The sequence below is a fragment of the Rutilus rutilus genome, assembly GCF_951802725.1.
Source record: "Rutilus rutilus genome assembly, chromosome: 6".
NCBI classification, from domain to species: domain Eukaryota; kingdom Metazoa; phylum Chordata; class Actinopteri; order Cypriniformes; family Leuciscidae; genus Rutilus; species Rutilus rutilus.
Genome location: NC_140214.1, coordinates 19689307 through 19709780, shown reverse-complemented (window position 1 = coordinate 19709780; position 20474 = coordinate 19689307). Strand labels below are relative to the sequence as shown.

General features: G+C 37.5%; 1 protein-coding gene across 3 annotated transcripts in view; it reads left to right on the top strand.

The window, feature by feature from the left end:
* Positions 1–20474, top strand: part of dlgap1a (discs, large homolog-associated protein 1a) — a 133071-nt gene that overhangs the window by 61034 nt on the left and 51563 nt on the right. For 2 of the 3 annotated variants that reach the window (XM_084411107.1, XM_084411106.1), the window contains exons 1-2: positions 7710–8908; positions 17345–17556. In XM_084411107.1, the coding sequence (XP_084267233.1) occupies positions 7784–8908; positions 17345–17556 (1337 nt within the window). In that variant the 5' untranslated portion in view covers positions 7710–7783. Of the gene's footprint in view, positions 1–7709; positions 8909–17344; positions 17557–20474 lie in introns of those variants that run through there. The other variant, XM_084411108.1, reaches the window with a different exon arrangement.

Here is a 20474-nt window from a genome sequence, read left to right as displayed (position 1 = left end):
TGGTGTTTTCCCAGATGCCAGTGCCTTATGGAGTCATGCCCAGGCTGTTTTTAAAAGGAGCAGAAATGTTTTGTAGAAGGACTGCAGCAATTTATATTAAAACCATCTGTTACCATGGTGACATTCACCCCTCATCTTTTTAGATATTTCTGGAACGTATTTGTGCACATACACACTGAATCCAGTACTAAACGTAACCACACATTATATTACCTAACAACTGTATGAAATCTACTGATCTTTTTTATCATGCCTTTATCAGTTTATAAGTCTGAATTGCGAACACAAATGGTTAAAGCGTATCTTTCCTTTGTAGAACATAAAATAAAATATATTTTGAGAAATTTGAATTCTTCGTATAGAGGAAGTCAATGGTCATCAAAACGGTTTGGCTATACCAGCATTCTTCAAAATGTCTTCTTTTGTGTTCCGGAGGTTTATAATAGGGTGCGTATATAATTTTTTTTTTTTTTTATGAAAAAAAAAATCCTAAAAGTCTTTTATTCCTAAAAAGTCATTTTTTTTCACTGATAATATCTTCTGAGTAAAATTATCAGACTGTTTTGTGAACAGATTCATTAAAACGATTGAGTTGAAAAAAGATTGTCTCTAAGGAATTAGTTCACCATTGGACAAGTGCTTGTGAATCCAAAGTGATATGTTTTTGGTGAGTTCCTCATATAAAACTATTGCATGGCTTCAGAAGACTTGGACTATAATGCTAATAAGATTGAAGCTTCAGTCATCATTTGCTCATTACAAGATTGGCCAGAATATTCTTCAGTATATTACATTTTCGAATAACCGTCAATGGAGAAGGATTGGTGTAGTTACAGCATCTGCCAGTGGGGGCTAACAATGTTAAACATTGACCCCTCAAATGCAGCTGAACTCTTTGAGGATCCATTAAACATGGTTCACAAAATAGCTTGTACGATATAAAAGACCCACAAGTGAATTCATAGTCTACAGAGTCATATCTGGCTATGACACATGACCTTTCCCGTCTTAAGAAATGCAGGCCTATGAAAATCAGATCCTTCTGACAGCTAATGAGCATTACACCACTTCTCCTCTCTCTCTCTCTCTCTCTCTCTCTCTCTCTCTCTCTCTCTCTCTCTCTCTCTCTCTCTCTCTCTCTCTCTCTCTTTCCCTCTGCTTCTCTGATTCCTGCGTGGGAAGAGAGGAAATCTATTCAAGTTGAGTTTATTTTTGGCTCGCAGGAAGTCTGCAAACAGAGGCTCTTGAGTCACCAAAATACACAATAGGCCTTTGCATCGATTCAGTAGCTCCGCCATCCTCACTACAGCTAAAGCTGTGCCAACTGATTACACAAGTCTTGATACAACTAAAACCCTCTTCTCTTGGCACAATAAAAAAAAAATAAAAATAAAAAAAAAACTCAGGATAACCAGTATACCTACAACATGATTTGCCATAAGGTTAGCTCCTGTTTCATAGATTATTATGAAAGTTTTTTTTCTTTTTTTTTCTTGCATTATTATTGATCATAACTAATGCGTTTGTTCTCATAGGCTAATCCGTTTTCTTTAAACAATGTATAAATGTCAGATAGATAATTGTGTTATGAACAAGTCAAATGTCAGGGATCGGGATCAATATCGCACTTTATCAGCTCATCATTGGCTGCATGGTCATGTGTGTGTCACTATAGTGAGTGTGTATGAGCATGTATGTCCATGTTGATCATCGCTATATTGGTATGTGAGCCTCCATCCGTCTGTAACTCATAAATGAGAAATTGAGGACAGTCAAGGCTCTCGTTTCCTGCTGACAGCACTGTGGGGTTGTGGTTTTTGAAGGCCATAGGCATTCAAGACCGAACGGAGAAGGATAGACAGGGATAGACGGATAGAGAGGTGGGTGGATGGAGATGAAAGTGGCTGGTAAGGGGCAGACAGGTGTCATGGATCTTTCTGGGGTTTAACTCAGGAATTCAGGAGAGAAGTGGTGATGGATCTCCTGAAGCGGAACAGAGAGACACATTATCGCTGTGCTTTCGTTCATCGTTTGACCTATTGTACATTTATGTAATACTTCATAGGTCTTTTGTATTTCTCCTATAGAAAGGTTTTTTTTTTTTTCAAGAACACTTATGAATATTGGTCTGAATGTTTTATAGTCAAGTCACCTTCATTTATATAGCGCTTTTAACAATATGAATTGTTTCAAAGCAGCAAAGAGATTGTTTTGGCTTTATAGCAGCTCTAGAATAAAGTTATTGTCTGGCCTTAAAATTTATCCGCATAGCCACGTGAACCGGAATTATCCCAACAACGTTTTATCTGTTGTACAACTTTTATACAAAGTTGTAATTATTTCCTCACTGGTAAGTGGCTCGGAAAGTGTGGGAAAAAGTGTTGGCTCTCCATACGTTTGTGGATGACCACAACCACAGAATTAAATCAGGGGAAAAACACACCAATTCACCATCATAGTACTCCCATTCTATCACAATCGCTGTCTGTACGAGAGCTCAGAGTCAGCTGTGACTTAAAAGCAACACCAAGATACTTGAAACTGTTTGGAGTAACTGTAGTATAAGTGCTAAGTGCTTCAGTAAAGGCTAAATCACATAATGTGCAAATCACATTTTATCCCAAAATCATATGAAAAATGTTATATTTTGCATAATGAAACATGGAGCCTCTTTTTTTCTTTTTTACCATAAAAAGTATTTTATATATATATATATATATATATATATATATAATACAGTATATATATTTTATTATTTTAAAATAATAAAAATAATGTTTTTTTTCCCATCTGTTCAGCCACTGTGAGGTGACCCTTTTCCCTCAGAGACTAATTACTCATGCTGTGTAACCTCTCATTAATACTCACAAAAAAGCCAGATGGACATTTTGCCATGCAAGACTGCAGTAATCAAATATAGTTTTTGTCACCCATAAAAATATGGCCCAACACACTTTCCGGCACGAGTTCCACTCGTAATGCTACAGAACACAATGGAATCAGGTTTCCAGGTCTCAATAGACTATTGACCGGTATGAGAAAGAGGGACAGAATCACCCCAATTCTAACATCCCTTCAGTGGCTACCTATCAGATTTCGGATCGACCTCAAGGCCCTGTTAATAATTATTAACATTTTAAATGGTGTCGCGCCCTCCTATCTGTCAGATCTTATTATTCCGCACCAGCCAGTAAAGAATCTGCGATCGGCAGAAAAATTATTGATCCAGGTACTGCGGTCCCGACTCAAGCAAAAAGGTGATCGCGCCTTTTCGCTAGCCGGTCCTAGGTTATGGAACAACTTGCCGCTTGCCATCCGCTCTGTCCCCACTTTGCCCTCTTTTAAAACGGCTTTGAAGAAGCACTTTTATAGCTTGGTGTTTGACTCTGACCCAGGAGAGAACTGAATATTAATTTTATGTTGTTGTGTTTTGTATTCTCTTTGTTTGGTTTTATCGATGGCTTTGTACAGCACTTTGGGTTGCACTTGAAGCAGTAGAAATGTGCTTTATAAAAAACTAAACTAAACTAAGCTTTCCATAATACATTATTATTGTGATTCACTGAGTTGCGAAACAAAGTGCCATGGCATTCTTTTTTGTTGCAATACACTTACTTGTAAGTATGTCTTATTATTTCTGGTTGCGTTTTCTATTAACAGTTCCAATTATAAGTTCTATGTTGTTGCTACGATGTAAACAAAGGGCAAAGCTTAGCCTCCACTTGCCTGCTAGCCAACATTATTGTTGATGTAAGTCTGTTTACCTTTGGAAAATTATCCATGGTTTTGTTATTGATTACTGTTTGTATTGCCATGGTTTTCCAACAAATATCATGATTAAATGGTGTATAACATTGTATCTAAAATGTCTAATAAAAAAAAAAAAAAAAAAAAAAAAAACGCATACCACTATGAAACATCCTGTGAGTCCATGGTTGAAATCCCTTCTGGACATCTGGAAATCCCTCCCTTCTCTTGTTTGTTAACATTCTTAAGTCTGAATCAGGCTTGAATTGGTTTGAACCAATTCAAATCCCTTCTGGACTTTCTGGAAATCCCTCCCTTCTCTTTGTTTGTTAACATTCTTAAGTCTGAATCAGGCTTGAATTGGTTTGAACTTGATGCCATCCTTAAAATTTACACCAGAGCAGAACTTGCTGTTATGGTATGGGGCGGCACAAATAAAAAAAATTCACAGGAAAAAAACCTTTGAATATGTCATTTTGGTGATCAATGGTGAGTTTTAAGGGATAAAATCATTGACTACAGGGAGACTTTAAAACTAAATGTATTTCTGTTTTGGAAAGCAGTCTTCAGTGTCACATTTGAAATTCAAAAAATGCCAAAATGTTTCTGTGATGAGTAGGTTTAGTGGTAGGGATAGTGTAGAATATACAGTTTATACAGTATAAAATCTATAACGCCTATGTAGAGTCCCCGTAAACCACAACGTACGTGTGCGAATGTATGTGTGTGTGTGTGTGTTGTGTATACACTACATTGCACTGGGAAAAACAACACTGAGGGACAAAACTGGTGTCATGACACACAGTCTTATGAATGGTATTGTAGGATTCATGAGGGGAAGGTGGGTGGCAGGTGTTAGTCTCCATTAGAAAGCTTTTACAGGGAATCACATCATGGCCAATCCACACTCCACCTGTCACAATGACCTATTTCCCTTGCAAACGGAATACAATTCCAGGACAGGAGCTGTTAAGTTTGTCTCATTTGGTGTCTTTCCAGAGATGACTGAGGGGAATGGCTTTATTAAGATGTGTGTAGCATTAATATTTCATTTTCTATGTACAGTAGAATGAGGGCACGTATTATGGAATGGTCCACAAAGTGCTTTCCTATTATCTGTGAATGTTTGCGGCAAATATAATACATTAGTTCAATATTTTCAAAGTTGATTTGAAATTGTGGTGATTAATAACTGCCAATTGGAGAGCTGTTTCTCATCAAGCCCTAACACATGTACTCACTCGCACTACTCTAGTATCACACTAAAAAATAGTGTTTTACTGAGCACCACGCTTAGTTTAGTTTCATTATCGATATCATGCTCAGAGTCAGAACTGAGTGCTAAATTCAGAGTTTCTGAGATAAAAGCAGATGCTCTTTAAGGTGGCCTTTTGGAAGCTCAAAGACTTATGGGGTAAGAAGAACACTTGGATCAAAAATATCACTTTTTTTGGCAATCTCCTTGTTTTTTACCATTACTTTTTTTCTTTTCTTTTTTTTTTCGTGGAATACATTTCTAATGCACACTTAACTTAACAACTTAAATACAACAATATCTATTCACATCCCACACTACTACTGTAAAAACTTGTGCAATAATTATAGACAGAGATTAAAGATTAAAATTGTGGTTAGAAATTTGAAATAAAATATGAAAAACGTTTCGAATTAAAAATAATTATTTATTCATATAGAAATGTGTGATAAATATATACTGTATTTTTTTTATATGTACTGCATTTTTACCATTGATGATGATGATGTTTCTTGAGCACCAAATCTTGAGTTTCTTGAGTTTTCTGAAGGATCATTTAACTCTGAAGACTGTATGTAATGGCTGCTGAAAATTCAATAAATTACTTTTTAAGATATATTAAAATAGAATAAATGAATAAATAACTATAAATATTTAAAATTGTCAAAATATATCACAATATTGCTGCTTTGTTTTGGTCATAGATTATATATTTATATAAGGTTTTTTTTGTATCTAGAAAGAGTTATGTACAGTACAGACCATGGACTGTGAATGATGTGCATCTGGTTGATAGTGTGAATTGGATGGATGACGCTGGAGTTAAGGACATTCACACTGCCAGTGTGAACCTGTTTGAATCAGTGGCTTTGCAATTGTCTGTCTACAGATTTTGTGTAAATGAGCTCCTCTCTTCCTGTGTGTGTGAGAGAGAGAGAGAGAAATATATGAGTGTGTGGCATGTAGTTGTTTAAGATCTGTGAAATTTGCACTCCTAGCTGCAACAGCCCCCTCCCATTAGACTGTCACAAGGCCCAATAATAACCTCTCTAATAACAGGCTTGGTTCTCTCTCACTATCTCTGCTGCTCCTCTCTCTCTCTCTCTCTCTCTCTCTCTCTCTCTCTCTCTCTCTCTCTCTCTCTCTCTCAGAACAAATGTTCTTCTTCATATACAACGTCATGCAATTAGTGTGGCTGAATGAGGGTATGCTCACCATCTGCAGTTAGCCACATTTGGCTGGGTGCCTTACAAAAAGCCCAGAGTTTTTACCGAAATTGGAATGACGAAGTTGTTCACATGAGTGATTCAGTTACATCGCATAGCTGACAAAGGGGTTTATCCCAGCTAATGTGTGTGTACAATAGATAACTGATTGTTTTATCAGGCTTTGATTTTGTGAACTTATAGCAAGCAATTGCAGGGTGTGAGCTTTCCAAGAAGAGCCTTGATGAAAGCCAGAGCTCTTGCATCTGAAAAGACATCAGCATAAAAAGGAAAACGCGATTTTCTCAAATCAGTGGTTCTAAGAGTAATGATCAGGCTTCACGTAACATTGAATTAGTGTTCCAGTAGTCATAGTGCTACCTGCTGCCCCATCAGGCTCACCTCGCACTGATCTTATTGAATCTGACAGAGAACAGCTGAATGTAGTTGTGAGTGGGGATAAAAAAAAAATAGTATGCTAGGGGTTGTACAGACTACTCAAGTCGTTTGGTTTGGCGATTAGTCAACACATTGGGTTGACTGTATAAGCGATTGAGCTGTTCTGTCTGGTTTTATCATCAACATTCTCAAAACAAAAATAAAATGTGTGTATTATTTTATGAAATAAGATAAATATTTGAATGTTCTAACGGTTCAATCACAGGCAATCACGGGCAATCTCCCAAAGGATCTATGCAGTTCCTCTTGAATATGCTGAAAGGCAACTTCATTGTGATTCTCAGTACAACTTTCCTTTTTACATTGTCTGTCTATCATCTAAGTTTTAGCTTTCTTCCCCTCCCTCTGAGAAGGACAGAAAAGTATGTCAAGACTTCTCAGCCTTGAATAATCCTTTCAAGTACTGTCAGACAAAAAAGTATTTTGAAAGCCTGACTGTTGCTCGGTAATGTCAGACACAGATGTTCATTGAACTAACAGGGTATTTGATCAGATCAGCTCTGGTTGGTTAGGTTAGGGTACATATTGTTTTATGTAAAGTGATTGTGGTTCTACTTTGCATAAAACAGGAACAAGGCCATTTATTGAACTGTTTTTTGCTGATAGCGGATTAATGACTAATAAAAGAAAGATAAAGAAAAGGAAAAATCTTTAAAAAAAAAAAAACTTTAGAACATGTCTTGTATTAATATTGGTTTTATGTTTTTAAAAACGTAACACCATTTTTTTACACCTGAAATGCATGTGAGTATGGCATCTTAAAGATTATTTTTATTAGTTTTTTAAAGTTAATAAAAGTATTTTTGCACCACATTTTAGAATTTGAATTAACCTTGCCTTGTCATAAAAAAATTAAAATAATCTAACATTTTAAAGATTGGTCATTGACCTTGACACATTCATGAGGGTTTGCAGGGGTCTCTATATAATTTCCTGTTTTGTTTTTCTGCGTGGTTCTGCAATTTGGTCTCACTACACATGCATTTCATTTGACAAACAAATGGTTTTCATATCTAAAAAAATGATATATTATAAAATATATAATTTTTTTCTGAATAAATTCATAGATCTGGACAAAAAAAAAAAAGACCTGTCCTTGACCCACAGAACAAAACACATGAAAAGATTCCCCCATTGTACTCATGGACATTTATGTCTTTCTATGTATTCCCTGCAGACCATCAGGTCACTTTGGAGCCGTACTGCGTGTGGATGCCTCCAACCCTCGCTGGATGATTCCATCTCTGTGATGAAAGGCTTATCCAGCAGCCGCAGCCACCACCACTTGGTGACCTGTGACACCTCTTTTGACTCCATGGGTCACCACTTGGACCACAAGCCCTACCTCATCAGCCAGATCGACAGCCCCAACCCAGCCGACCATTCTTACTACTCCCAGAGAAGCCCCTACCAGCCTGACTGCGTGGTGCCTTATGGGACCTTCCCCCGCCGACACTATAGCTCTCAGCATGAGCTCAAGGATGAGACTGCTGTGGTTCCTTACACCGGCGGAGGGGTTCCAGCCAACAAGGGCCAACAGCGTCTCCCCATTGCACTGTTGGATCAGTTTGACCGGCAACTCCCAGTGCCTCGGGACGGCTATCACACACTACAGTACAAGCGTGCCGCCGCAGCCTTGGAGCAACGGAGCGACAGCCCTGGCCGAATCCGGCACCTGGTGCACTCCGTTCAGAAGCTCTTCACCAAGTCCCACTCGCTCGAGGGCCCACACCACGGTCATGGCCACGGCAAGGGCAGCATCAACGGAGGCAAGGCCAGCCCCGATGGAGAACCCCCTGCTATCCGGCACCGCAAGCGCAGCAAGAGCCGGGAGCGCTGCAAGTCGGCCGAGCCCAAGAACCGGACGCCACCTTCCGGCTACTGGAGCTCAGATGACTTGGAACGTGAGGCCTGCCTGTTTCACCATGGACCACCAGGCGTCATGACCATGGGCCGTCACCCGGATAAGTCGCAGTCACAGTACTTTCTGGAGGCCTACAACACCATCAATGACCAGGCGCTTAAAAACTCCCGCAGCAACAACGATTTGGGCAAGTGCTCGACGTGCACAAGCATCCCGCTGAGCGTGGACGCCTCACAGCTCGTGAAGAAGAGCTCGTGGTCGTCCTCTCTCACGGTGAGCAGAGCACGTCAAGTCTACCAGAAGGCCTCGGTAAATGTAGATAAGGCTCTAGTGAAAGCAGAGGCTTGTCAGCAGGAGCGCTCATGCCAATTCTTGCAGGTATGCAAAAAGCCTTTCGATTCTCCCCTACACCCACATGCTCGCCTAACCCACCTCCACCTTTCCACCACCCCTCCTCTTCTTCCTCCTCCACCACTGGAGAGAGCCTCCAGTTTTGATTTGAGTTCTGCCGAGAAGTAAGTGCAACCCACTAGCTGCCTTACTTTCTGTTTAGCTGACAAGCATCTGTTTGGATCCATTCAATCTCTTACTGGTATTATTTCCCTCTCTAAACCTGAAAATCACATTTTTTACTAATATTTTCCAGAAAGTTCTTATTTTATTGGGCTGTTTGTGTGTATGTGTCTATGTAGGTGGTTGGATAGGATGGATCTGACTGGATGAGCAGTGTTCTTGTGGATCCGTATGAGGACAATAGTCTTTATACATCAATTAGATCTGTGGCTTCCCAGCAAGCAATAGTCGTCATTTCACCGTGTAGGTTAAATAAAGACCCGATATAGTCCAGCTATGAGTAACCCACTTCTAGCCAAAATAACCTTGAATTTGGCAAAATAACCACATTTTTGACAAAAATTACTTGCCAGATGTATGATATTCCATCATGTTACCAAAGTCAACAGTGTTTGGTTTCATTTCTTTGACATATTCTCTGCGTAGCCAAATTTTACCTTGTTTTAGCCGAGACGTCAGGGCTGTGTTTGGATGGCTATTAGACATATTTTAAACGCAAAAGTGCTTGCTGGGTGGTTGCATAAACTGCTTAGACTAGTCTTACATGCTAGTTTTTTTTTTTGTCAGTTACACAAAAAAGTAGATTGGTCTAATTTGAATTATAAAATTAAGATGGATTACCCCTTGACTAACTGCTGGCTGGTCAGACTAGTCCTTAATACACAGTCTTAACAAAGTGGCTATGTTTATGCAACTGGCCACTGGTGAACAATTAGGTCCTAGCGTAGCATACTGCTAGCCGATTAGCCTTCTAACTTAGTTTATAACCTGTGCGGCAGACTTTCAGAATTGAAGAATTTGCTCACTTTCCATTCATGAGTGTGAATTTAAATTGACTACATACCATAGGAAGTTGAATTAGAATTTGAATAGGCTCTATGCACGATCGCTTCCGCGTTTTGTCTCAGCCCGCCCAGTTACATCCGGTGCTGCGTCAGAAGCAGTTTTTGCATTAGGTGGAGATAATGGCAAATTACACTCGCTGTTTACAAAAACTTCCAGCGGTTAACGTGAATGAAGTTAACAATATTGTGAGGCAGTTAAACTGTCACACATATGAGTAAAAAAGAGAAGTTCTTTAAATTATAAATTACGAGCTACATCAACAACTTTGAGGGTGAGTATTCTCTCATATCGCGCGAAATCCGACTAGCGAATCAGTTTCTAAAATCGTTGTCTCCGTTTCTGAGAAAATGATTTTTATTGAAGTGAATTGTCCTATAGAACGCGCTATGCGGAAGTAAAGACGCTGGCTGAGATCCTACCGGAAATACGTCAGCAGCGTTCGTGCATAGAGCCTATTGGAATGACAAGAAGAATTTACTGAACTGCAATAATTCAAAACATAATACATTCTGGGAAAGGAAGTGTCATGTCCACCCTGGTCCAAATAAATTAATTTATTAAATATTTAACCTGGAATACAAAAAAACTAAATTTAATTCAATTAAAATTAAAGTATAGGTATTATGGTTTTGTTTGGTCAGGCATTACAAACGGCTATGACCTTGGGTCCTCAACAGGCAAGTGAATTGTTCATGACAGTGGTTGATTGGACAAGAATACCACAGAATTTCTGTTGTGCTGATTAGGGGTGTAAATATTAATCGATTCGTATCGATGCATCGATTATACAGCCGACGATTCGATGCGTCCGCAAGAGTATCGATTAATGTGTTTATTTTGCCGCCTGTCTATTTTCAGCATCTGCTCCGACATATGCGTACAATCTACTAAGCTGCGGGTGGCGCTAACCTCATTATTGTCTTCTACTTCACACGCGTTACTTACGTTTCACAGTCTATCTATGTTCACACACACATTGTTGAGTCTGACTTTCAAGAGCGATGGAACCGTCAGAGCGAGCTGGCAATGACAGTGAAATGTTACACACTCCAGTCGGCGTCGTCATGGGTGTGGATGTATTTTGGCTTCAGGAAAACAGACGGAGCTGTGGTAAGAGTTGCCGTTTGTCTGATTGCGCCCGTTTCGCACATACTCCGTTTGTAGTGCGTATTTTTTTCCGTACCCATGTTAACAGGTCAGAGTTTTCACACTGCACGCGGTTGCGGTCCGTTTATCCGTTCCAGTTGCGGTGCATAGGCTACAGCAGTGCAGAGATCGTTTCCGCACCGAGTCTATTTGTGCTGTGCTGCACGCGCTGAATTAAAGTGACAGCGCATGTTTCGTGGTCAAAATGAACACAGATTGACATGAAAATGTAGTAATTTCACCATAAATGCGTTTAATTAAATAAATTGTAGTAATCTCACCATAAATGTATTTAATTTAATTGTACTATTTTTCACAGTCATCTTTTTTACTTTAAGACCGGGGTAAAGCAAGGAAAACTACAATTTACCTGAACAAGGCGACATAATGAGCAACACTTGTCTCATTCATGGAGGTGGAAAAACAATTTCTTTGCGACATGCAATTGTATTCTGCATTCTCAATAAAAGGCAAATTATTTATTATTTTTGTTGATTTATATGAAACTTAGATATCATATTGAATCGTATCGAATCGAATCGTATCGCGGGGAATTCTGAAGTATCGAAAATAATCGAATCGTTGGCTTAAGAAATCGGTATCGTATCGAATCGTCATGTAGGCTCCGATTTACACCCCTAGTGCTGATACTCTGTATAACAGCACTCTTATGATATTGCTTAAAGGGGTGATGAACTGAGAAATCAAATTTTCCTTGAGCTTTTGACATATAAGAGGTCGTCATTACTATAAGAATATCCTGAAAGTTTCAGAACTGAAAACTTCCTTGTTAGTCCAATAAAAGCTTTTATTGACACCAGACTCAGCGAACGACAGGTTTTTCAAAGTGGGAATCTATGATGTCAAAGGGTATAAAACACCGCCTCCGCAGAAGAAGATCAACGCCTACTTCAACACTGCCTGTTTAGCCCCGCCCACCGACTCGCGCATTAAATAAAACTTAATATGCAAATTTGAAATGCACATTATAATATGCAAAACTGTTATCCAATCATAGCAGTGGGTGTTTACTTCCAAGTGTTCAATGCGGCACACCCATAAAAACCGAGCGTTTCAGTAGCTAGGCTCAAAACTAGGGTAGAAAATAGCCTATTACTTATTAATTTTTATAATTTTTTATGTAAAAACCAAGCGAACGTCAAAAGTTGACCTCAGACAACAATATAAAAATTTAAATAATAAAAAAGCCAGTTCATGACCCCTTTAAATATACTCTAGTTTGTTTGAGAGGAAGCAGTTTAAAATGTTGTTTCTGTGTAATTGCTACATCATCAGTACTTTAGTCTTTACAGGGCATGTGTCTGTTTTTAGAATGATGATTAATATTAATCTAAATATAAATCAGAAAAAAAAATAACATAGGTTGGGGTGAGATGGAACTCAGTGTATCTGATATTATTTGAGGTTGTTTCTATTCCTTTTGTATGTAAGGCTGCATAGTCCTCAAAGTCTGATTGAACAGACAAATGAGGTAACCCGTTACGCTATACATGCATTAAATGAGCGAACTAGAAAAGATCTTAAGACCACCTGCAGCGGACTGTGAATCAGAGTTTGCACGTGGGCAGCCCATACTAATTCAGAGGCTAAATTGAGCTGGCAGGATGTCACACATGTTCTCTATCATGCTCTGTCAATACAAAGAATAATTGGCATCTTTCTTCAGGGCTAAATCTGGACACCAGTTGCCATAGTAACCGTGAGTGACAGGGCATTGCACTGTGCAGTTCTTGTTCTGAAGTTTTGTGGAAAGATTTTCGTAGACATTCAGCGAGTTTGTCAAGTTAGAATCATGTTGATTTGATGAACTTCATACAGAAATTTAGGGTTTTATGGTTTTTGAATTTGAGGTTTTGTACACGTGTGTGTGTGTGTGTGTGTGTGTGTGCGCATTAGCTCCTGAGCTCTTATGTTTGCTTTGTATTGAAGTAAATTAATGCAGGTCTTTTACGGACATAGACATTTAAAGGGACTCGCCCCCAGTATTTACAATAGTTATCAATCAGTGTAGGGTTTTCAATTAACAATTCTTTCAATTTTACATTTCATTATATCATTATATTCAAAGAGCAATAAGCGATTTTTATAGAATGGCACCTGTTTCTGTGACATCTCTCCACAGTCAGATTCTTTGGCTTGACAGTCAGAACACTTTGAGGCCTTTTCTGCCTGTCAATCATTTTGTGCATTCACAGGGAAAGCCCATATATGGTAAGCAGGAAGCTGAGAGCATGGTAGGTAAAGCAGATCATTCGAGTTCAGTTGTTAGCTGTGCGATAGTGCTATCAAAACAGCCCTTGGGTTTGATCATGTTTTTCAACATTTGATATTATATGCAGCTGCTCTTCTCAATATAATGGTCTCATCAACGGTATTATTTAGGATGGTGGTTAGTAGGGCTGCATGTTTTGGTGAGGGAAAACAAATTGGGATTTTCCCAATAAAACAAAATTCCGGATAAAACAGTTTGACAACAGTGAACACCAAAAAAAGTGTGATTTATATGAGGGCTGTACAGTAACATAATGCGCATGGGTTACTAAAAAATCGGTCTGTGTGATAAATAAATGTACCACAGTACCACGTGTGCGATACAATTTTGCATGTGTGTGAGACAGAGCCTCTTGTTTGTGTGAAGTGAGCGCTTGTGTGAATCAAAATCGCGATTTGGCTTAGTGCGATTAATAAAAGTTTTAATTAAATAAGTATATGCACAGCGTGTTTCATGGTGAAGCGCAGCAGCACTGTGATCAGAGTGAATCGGTCACAAGCACTGTGAGTTTCAATCACTAATAAAACGTGCATTTGAAAAAGCAACACGTGCCAAACATCTTTCCGAACTTTTCAAAGCTTTTAAAGAGTCGAGTGTTTGGAATATCTTCCTTTTGTGATCTGACGTGGCTTCATATCACAGAATGAGACAGACATTATATTATTTTATAGTATTTTACATAGTGATAAAGGCTGTCGGTTAGCATTGCATTATAAATATACTTTAATCTTATGAAAATACACAAGATGTCTAGAAGAACACAGATAAACCATATTTGTTCCAGTCGCATGTTTATTGTCTTCACGTTTCATCAGACAAAACATCTCTATCTGCTTTTTATTCTGCTACAGATACCTGAATGTTTTTGTCCATATAAGGGATTTCCTGAAACGATTTTCATAAATGTTATGACTTCTATGAGTCTCACTTGTGGACTTTCTGCGCGAGGGCGCCCTCCGACTATGAGTATGAATGAAACAGACATTACATATGTGTACTCACTAATGCTCACACCCTATATTGGGTAAAAATAGGAAAAATACTACTACTTTTAAAAATGTAATTTACGTAAACATATTGTATGCGAACCCATACATTTTTCTCCAGTGTAGAGATGGGGGTTTTTTTCTCTCAGTGGATGCATAAGATTTCCTGACAAAAATGAAGAAATTACTTATTTACTTAATTCATATTTTATAATAAAGCTTTAGACCTTTCTAATGATTTATAGGAAAATTAAGCTGTCTTTTCAAGTGCTCAACCAAAACGGATGTATGTGGCTTGGATTGTGATTGGGTGATTGGGCTATGTAAACAAAGTTTGTCTGAAAAAGTTTTTTTTTTTTTTTTTTTTTTTTTTTTTAGTAAGCACTACTTGTGATTGTTTTCAGAGATAACGTTTTATACTTGTGCCAAAATGTTAGATCGGATGGATCTCCACATCAGAAATAAGAATCGATGCTGAATCCCTGCCAGAAGATATAAGTCTTTTTTAACTGAGAAAGCCAGGGAAGAGCAGAAGCAGGAGAAGAAGTGATGATAATAAAAGGAGCAGAGTTTATAGAATAATATTAGTTGCGTATGTTTCAATGATCAGACTGTCTAGATGTTACACTACTCAATGCTCTGACTTCGTCTGACCAGTACAATTCCAACAAGTGTTATTATACCAAGGGAAAAACAATGGAAAATATATGGTTGCTTTCTTAAAGTAAAACACACAGTTTGTAATTGAAAACTCTTAGATCCTTCAATTGTTGCCTGTGCGACCAAACTTTCAACCTCTGTAGCATCACGTGCAAAAAAAGTTAACATACAGCCCTGTATAAATTAGTATGACCTATAGTAATAATATTGATTATTATTAAATAAAACTATTAAACAAATATTGTTGTATATTGTAATATTTCACTGTAAAATAATATATAGTATTAACGTATTTAATAATAATAATTGTTATAAAATATATATATAGACAACAATCTCGATGCAAGTTTGGAAACGTGTTGTATGGAGTGACCTTTACTGTGAACCAAGTGCTCTGAGACATTGAAAACAATGGATTATGAGCTGTTACATTATGAGAACACAGTGCTGCATTTCACTCTGAAACACGCGGTGCATGAATTTATGTAATTAAAAAAGTGATTATCACACTAATTCATATTACGATTTCAGTGTTATTCTGATTATAATCATGTGGCCCTTGTAGTTGCAGAACAAAAAATTCAGAACAGCTAACATTGCTTATTGCACTTTTAAAAAATGTGCTACATCAGGCTAGAATAAGCTGCTAAAGATATAAACTGAAATTCTGTTAATAAAAGGAAATGGAGGCTCTCATGTGGGATACAGTCTTTCATCCCTTGAAATGATCAAGCAAAGCCCAATCTGCTGTGAGGACACTGAGCCCTGTACCCAGGTCTGCTCAACAGGATTTATCCTCATTTTCTGCTCATTAGATGTGACTTGACGAAAGGCTTGTGTGGGTGTTGGTGGTATCTTTGAAGGAAGTTTTTGTGTTTGTCGGGTCTGTGAGTTTGTGTGTGGGCAAAGAACCGGTGTTAGTGGAGTCATTCTTCCTCTGACTGCCTTTTATACACTTCCTGACGTCAAGGCCAGCCGTTTCCCCAGTAACACAAGCTCTGCGGTGATTCATATAATCACAGTGAAATTCTTTAAAGTGGGATTTTCTCTCAATGCCAGCCGAGTGTCTCTTTCCATACCTTAAAACGAACCTCCATGCAGACTGATGCATGCAGCATACCAGCTCAAAACACAGCAGTGCTCTCTGTTAGCATGAGTTTTGTATGGCCTTAGAATGAGGTCTGTCATAATAATAATAATAATAATAATAATAATATCAATAATGAAGGGCCTATTACCAAAGTGCTGAACAGTTGCGTTTATAACATACTGGCTGGTATTTGCGTAACACTAAGTTCACAATGAGTTCACCCTTGCTTTGAGGACAAGTAATCAAATAAAGCAGCTAAAATTAAACCAGATTAGATCCTGCTTCTGTTATACATCTGCTGACGTAGAGTTGCAGTCTTTTTTTTACTTGAATCATTAAAAGATCAATTTAGTTGTCATAATGGAAATTGAGTCTGAGTCACTGTGCATAAAGAGTTTATAATTATTATGAACCAACTTTATACACTTACTTTTGACACTTTGTTTTTAATAGTGAATAAGAATGTCCTCTGGTTTTTGCTCTTTATTTATATCATTTTTTAAATTCTCTTTATTTTATTTGTGTATTTAAATAATTTATTGAATGTTAGTTAGTTTTAATTTTATGTCTTTTACTTAATGTCTTGACTTATTTACTTTTTAAATATATTTTATTTATTTATTTATTGTACTTATTAACATCTAATTTGCATTCAACCCCTGGCCCACTTCAGCTCTGACACAATTGGAACTCTTCATACTTCATGATTTAATACAATGCTTTTTTTTTTTTTTTTTTTTTTTTTAACACATAGGACATGCTTTCATATAGTAGAGTCTTAGCATGCGTCAAGGTTTTATTACCATTAGATATTTAGCATTTGATTACCCTAAAAAAAACCAAGTGGTTGAAAATGAATGCCTTTTTCTTTTGTCAGTCTGCGTTGTTCCTCTCTCTTAAAACTGCAGTCCAACTTCTCATACTTTCAGAGAGTCCTATTGATGAGAGTTTGCCCTGGGAGAGCTGCACTGAGACAGATGCTTAACTACCCAGGGAGGCGTCGTTAGTGTAATCATGCAAGCTCACACCGGCAGCCTCATTAATTATCTCTGCCGGCTCAAAGAGAGGAAGAGGCTATCAGAGTGTGTGTGTGTTTGTGTGTGTGCGTGTGCATATATCTATAGGTGGTTTGTGGAGTTGAGCGCACAGGAGGAAGTTTGGATGGTGACATGCACCTTTCGGCAGAGGTGAATGACACAGTGTCACCTCTGACCCCGCAGGTCCCTCAAGACGAGTGGGCGGGCTTTCCATTGGGGAAGGATGAGGATATCCCGTGCAGACGCATGCGCAGCGGCAGCTACGTGAAAGCCATGGCGGATGATGACAGCGGAGACTCGGACGGCAGCCCTAAACCCTCGCCCAAGATGCAGGCGCGACGGGCCAGCTACCTCAAAGCCACCCAGCCATCACTGACAGAGATGACTACTCTAAAGTAAGTTCTAAGATTTACATCCATTGGTATTCTATGTATTAGCATTTGTAGTGAAAAAGTTCAGCACTGATCGGGATTATTATCGTTGACTAAAATGAGAACCATAAAAAATGTGTTACTTGAAATATAATACGTTCAATATAGTCTTAAACTTTAGTTTCAGCTAGTTGTCAAGGCAACATTTCTCATTTTATTTTAATAAATTGAAGTACTATAATATCTAGAACTGAAACTTGAAAATAACTGTTAGACCCTTTAAAAAAACAAAAGGCACAAAGTATTGATACAAATACTTTTGCTAAAATAATGTTTTTAATAATGTCGAAGTTAATACTTGTTCAAAACAAGCACTTTGGCAAGTTTGCACTATTTTAGATTTATTTTAATAAATAAAACAAAACATTTTTGTTCAATAACTATATTGTCATTAAAATGTTTAGAAAATACAGAAACAAAATTATTTAAAAAAGTAAAGATTCTGAAAGCATTGAATGAGATCCCATAATAATTTAATAATATATTAAATAAATATTTTATTATATTATATGATTAATATCGTATTTTTAAATATGATAGTTTCATTCTAAATATATTCATAATAAATATGATATTTACCTTCTGAATCTAACCATGTCATGTCAACAAATGGAAAAGTCAGCCAGCTATTTATTATCCTGTTAATTATTGTGCCTTTAGCCTCAACCGAAGGGGCGCCTTTTACCCCAAATACCATACTTTTAAATGTTCTTTCGTTATTGAAAAACTGTTACTTTATTTACCTTGAACAAAACAAAAAATCATTAACAAGGCCTTTGTCTCAAAATATAGACATTAATTTTATCGATTCTCATTTGCTTCATAAATCTACATTTTAAAAAACATTAAATATTAGATCAGATTAGCGCAGAAAAAATTATGCTTTGCTGTCTGCGATTGCGTCAAGTTGCAAAATTTCCATTTGCATCATCAAAAGCGGATGTTAAAAAAAGTGCTGAGCTGAATTATTATTTAAAAAAAAAAAAAATTTACGAAAATAAATTCAATTGCGCCTTTTATTTTACATAATTCTCATAAAGATTGTTTAGGTGGGATAAAACATGGTCTAGACAGTTTTGCAGTGGCCAGTGATTTTCTATGGATCAAAACACGCAAATGAAAATTGTTGGATTGTTGAATTGATTAGTTGAATCACTTGCTGAATCCAAAGACATCCTCCTGGGTGATGTTTCACTTGAATGTTGATGCCATAACCTAGTGGTTTGTGGAGATGGGACAAAAAGGTTATTAATAAATTATTAACAAATAATAACTATACTACAAATACTATTTAACAATAAGCAATAAGTGAAAGATTGATGATATCCTGTGTTGTTGTTTTTTAACCAATTTTGGATCAAAAACTGATTCAGTAAAATGAATCTTCTAACCTTCCAGCACCTCCAATAAAAACATCTGGACTGTATTAATGACAGTTTTCATATTATTTGAACTGATTATTGATTTGCCAGTTGATTTATGAATTAATTCCATTGAGTTCCACAATAGCTTGTTTGCATATGACGTCACGTCACTGCGTTGCCATGGCGCGAAATGCAGATGGAGGGCAGGAAGTGATTTGTTACATTTAGGAAGCATTATAACAAACTCAAAATGCCGATGTTTTGCGTCGTTTATGGTTGCTCAAATCGATCAAACCGAGAAATCACGAGGAGTTTTTGTCACGAAGTGACAACCACTTACAAAAAAGTTGTATGCCTCCATACTTTTGTATGCTTTCATTTGTTGTCTTGAGTAGAAGGATGTCTGTAGGACAAGGTAGTTGCTGATATCTACCGCCTCGATGGCAGGCAAATCTTTCAATTCAGTTGAAAAATCGCTCCTCTTCATAACGTAAGGATCACGTCCAACATATGTTTTGATTTTTTGTTTATATCTTTCCCTTGTAATAGCGTCTAAAGTAGTACAGTACGGACTTTCCTCCATCTCGTCCATTCCGCTCTTCACTTCCTGCCCTCCATTTGAATTTTGCGCGTCATCACAATCACGTGACTGCAAACCACCTATTAAGAGCCCTCATATTGTGCATTACTTGAACTGCAAGTGAAGTGAAATAAAAGTAAGCATCAAAGTGTTTAATGCTGGCAACAGCTCTAACCATGTTGTTCTGAGTTAGGATCCAAAGCTTGGCATCTCTTGAAGAATTACTGTGCTTTAGCCACGCAATAGTCATCCAGATGGCCATTACAGCTTCAAATCCTCTGCCTGTCCAATGGCCATTTCAAAGCATACCAGAGCTGTAGTCAACACCTTAAACACCTGCCAAACATGCAGATCTGTTACCATGTAGCTTTAGAGAGGGATGAGTTTATTAACTGTCTGTTTTGTCTGCTGTGCTGCTCTCATCTCCCTATGGAGAGGTGCATGGAAACAGTTTTTCCTTTAATTTGTCTGGAACTTATATCTCTGTTGTTTCGGTTTCTCATTTATTTCAGCGGTTTTTATGATAAGACGTACATTTTGTCAGCCTTTTGTCTTTTTCCTGTGCTGCTCATGAAAAATTAATTATATTTTATAAAAACGTTCCAAAATAGATGGTGTTTTGAAAATTCCCTATTTGGTATTTGCATTGTTCTTTTTTTGCAGTAAATTGCTTTGTTAAGAAAGCTTTTGCTAAGAACACAAATGCGATACATACAAAAGCTTTTGCCTTCTAAGTTGGAACATAATTCACCTTCAAATTAATAACAACTGCGATTCAAACTGAAAATCCATTAGGGGCGTCAAACACTCACTGTTGTATAAATGAAATAATATCAAATGACTACCACATTGGATTTTAGAGATATTAAGTTTAATTTAAAGTTTAAGCAAAACATTATCTTAAAATTGGGCATTTTTGCCCTTTGACTATTCTCTGA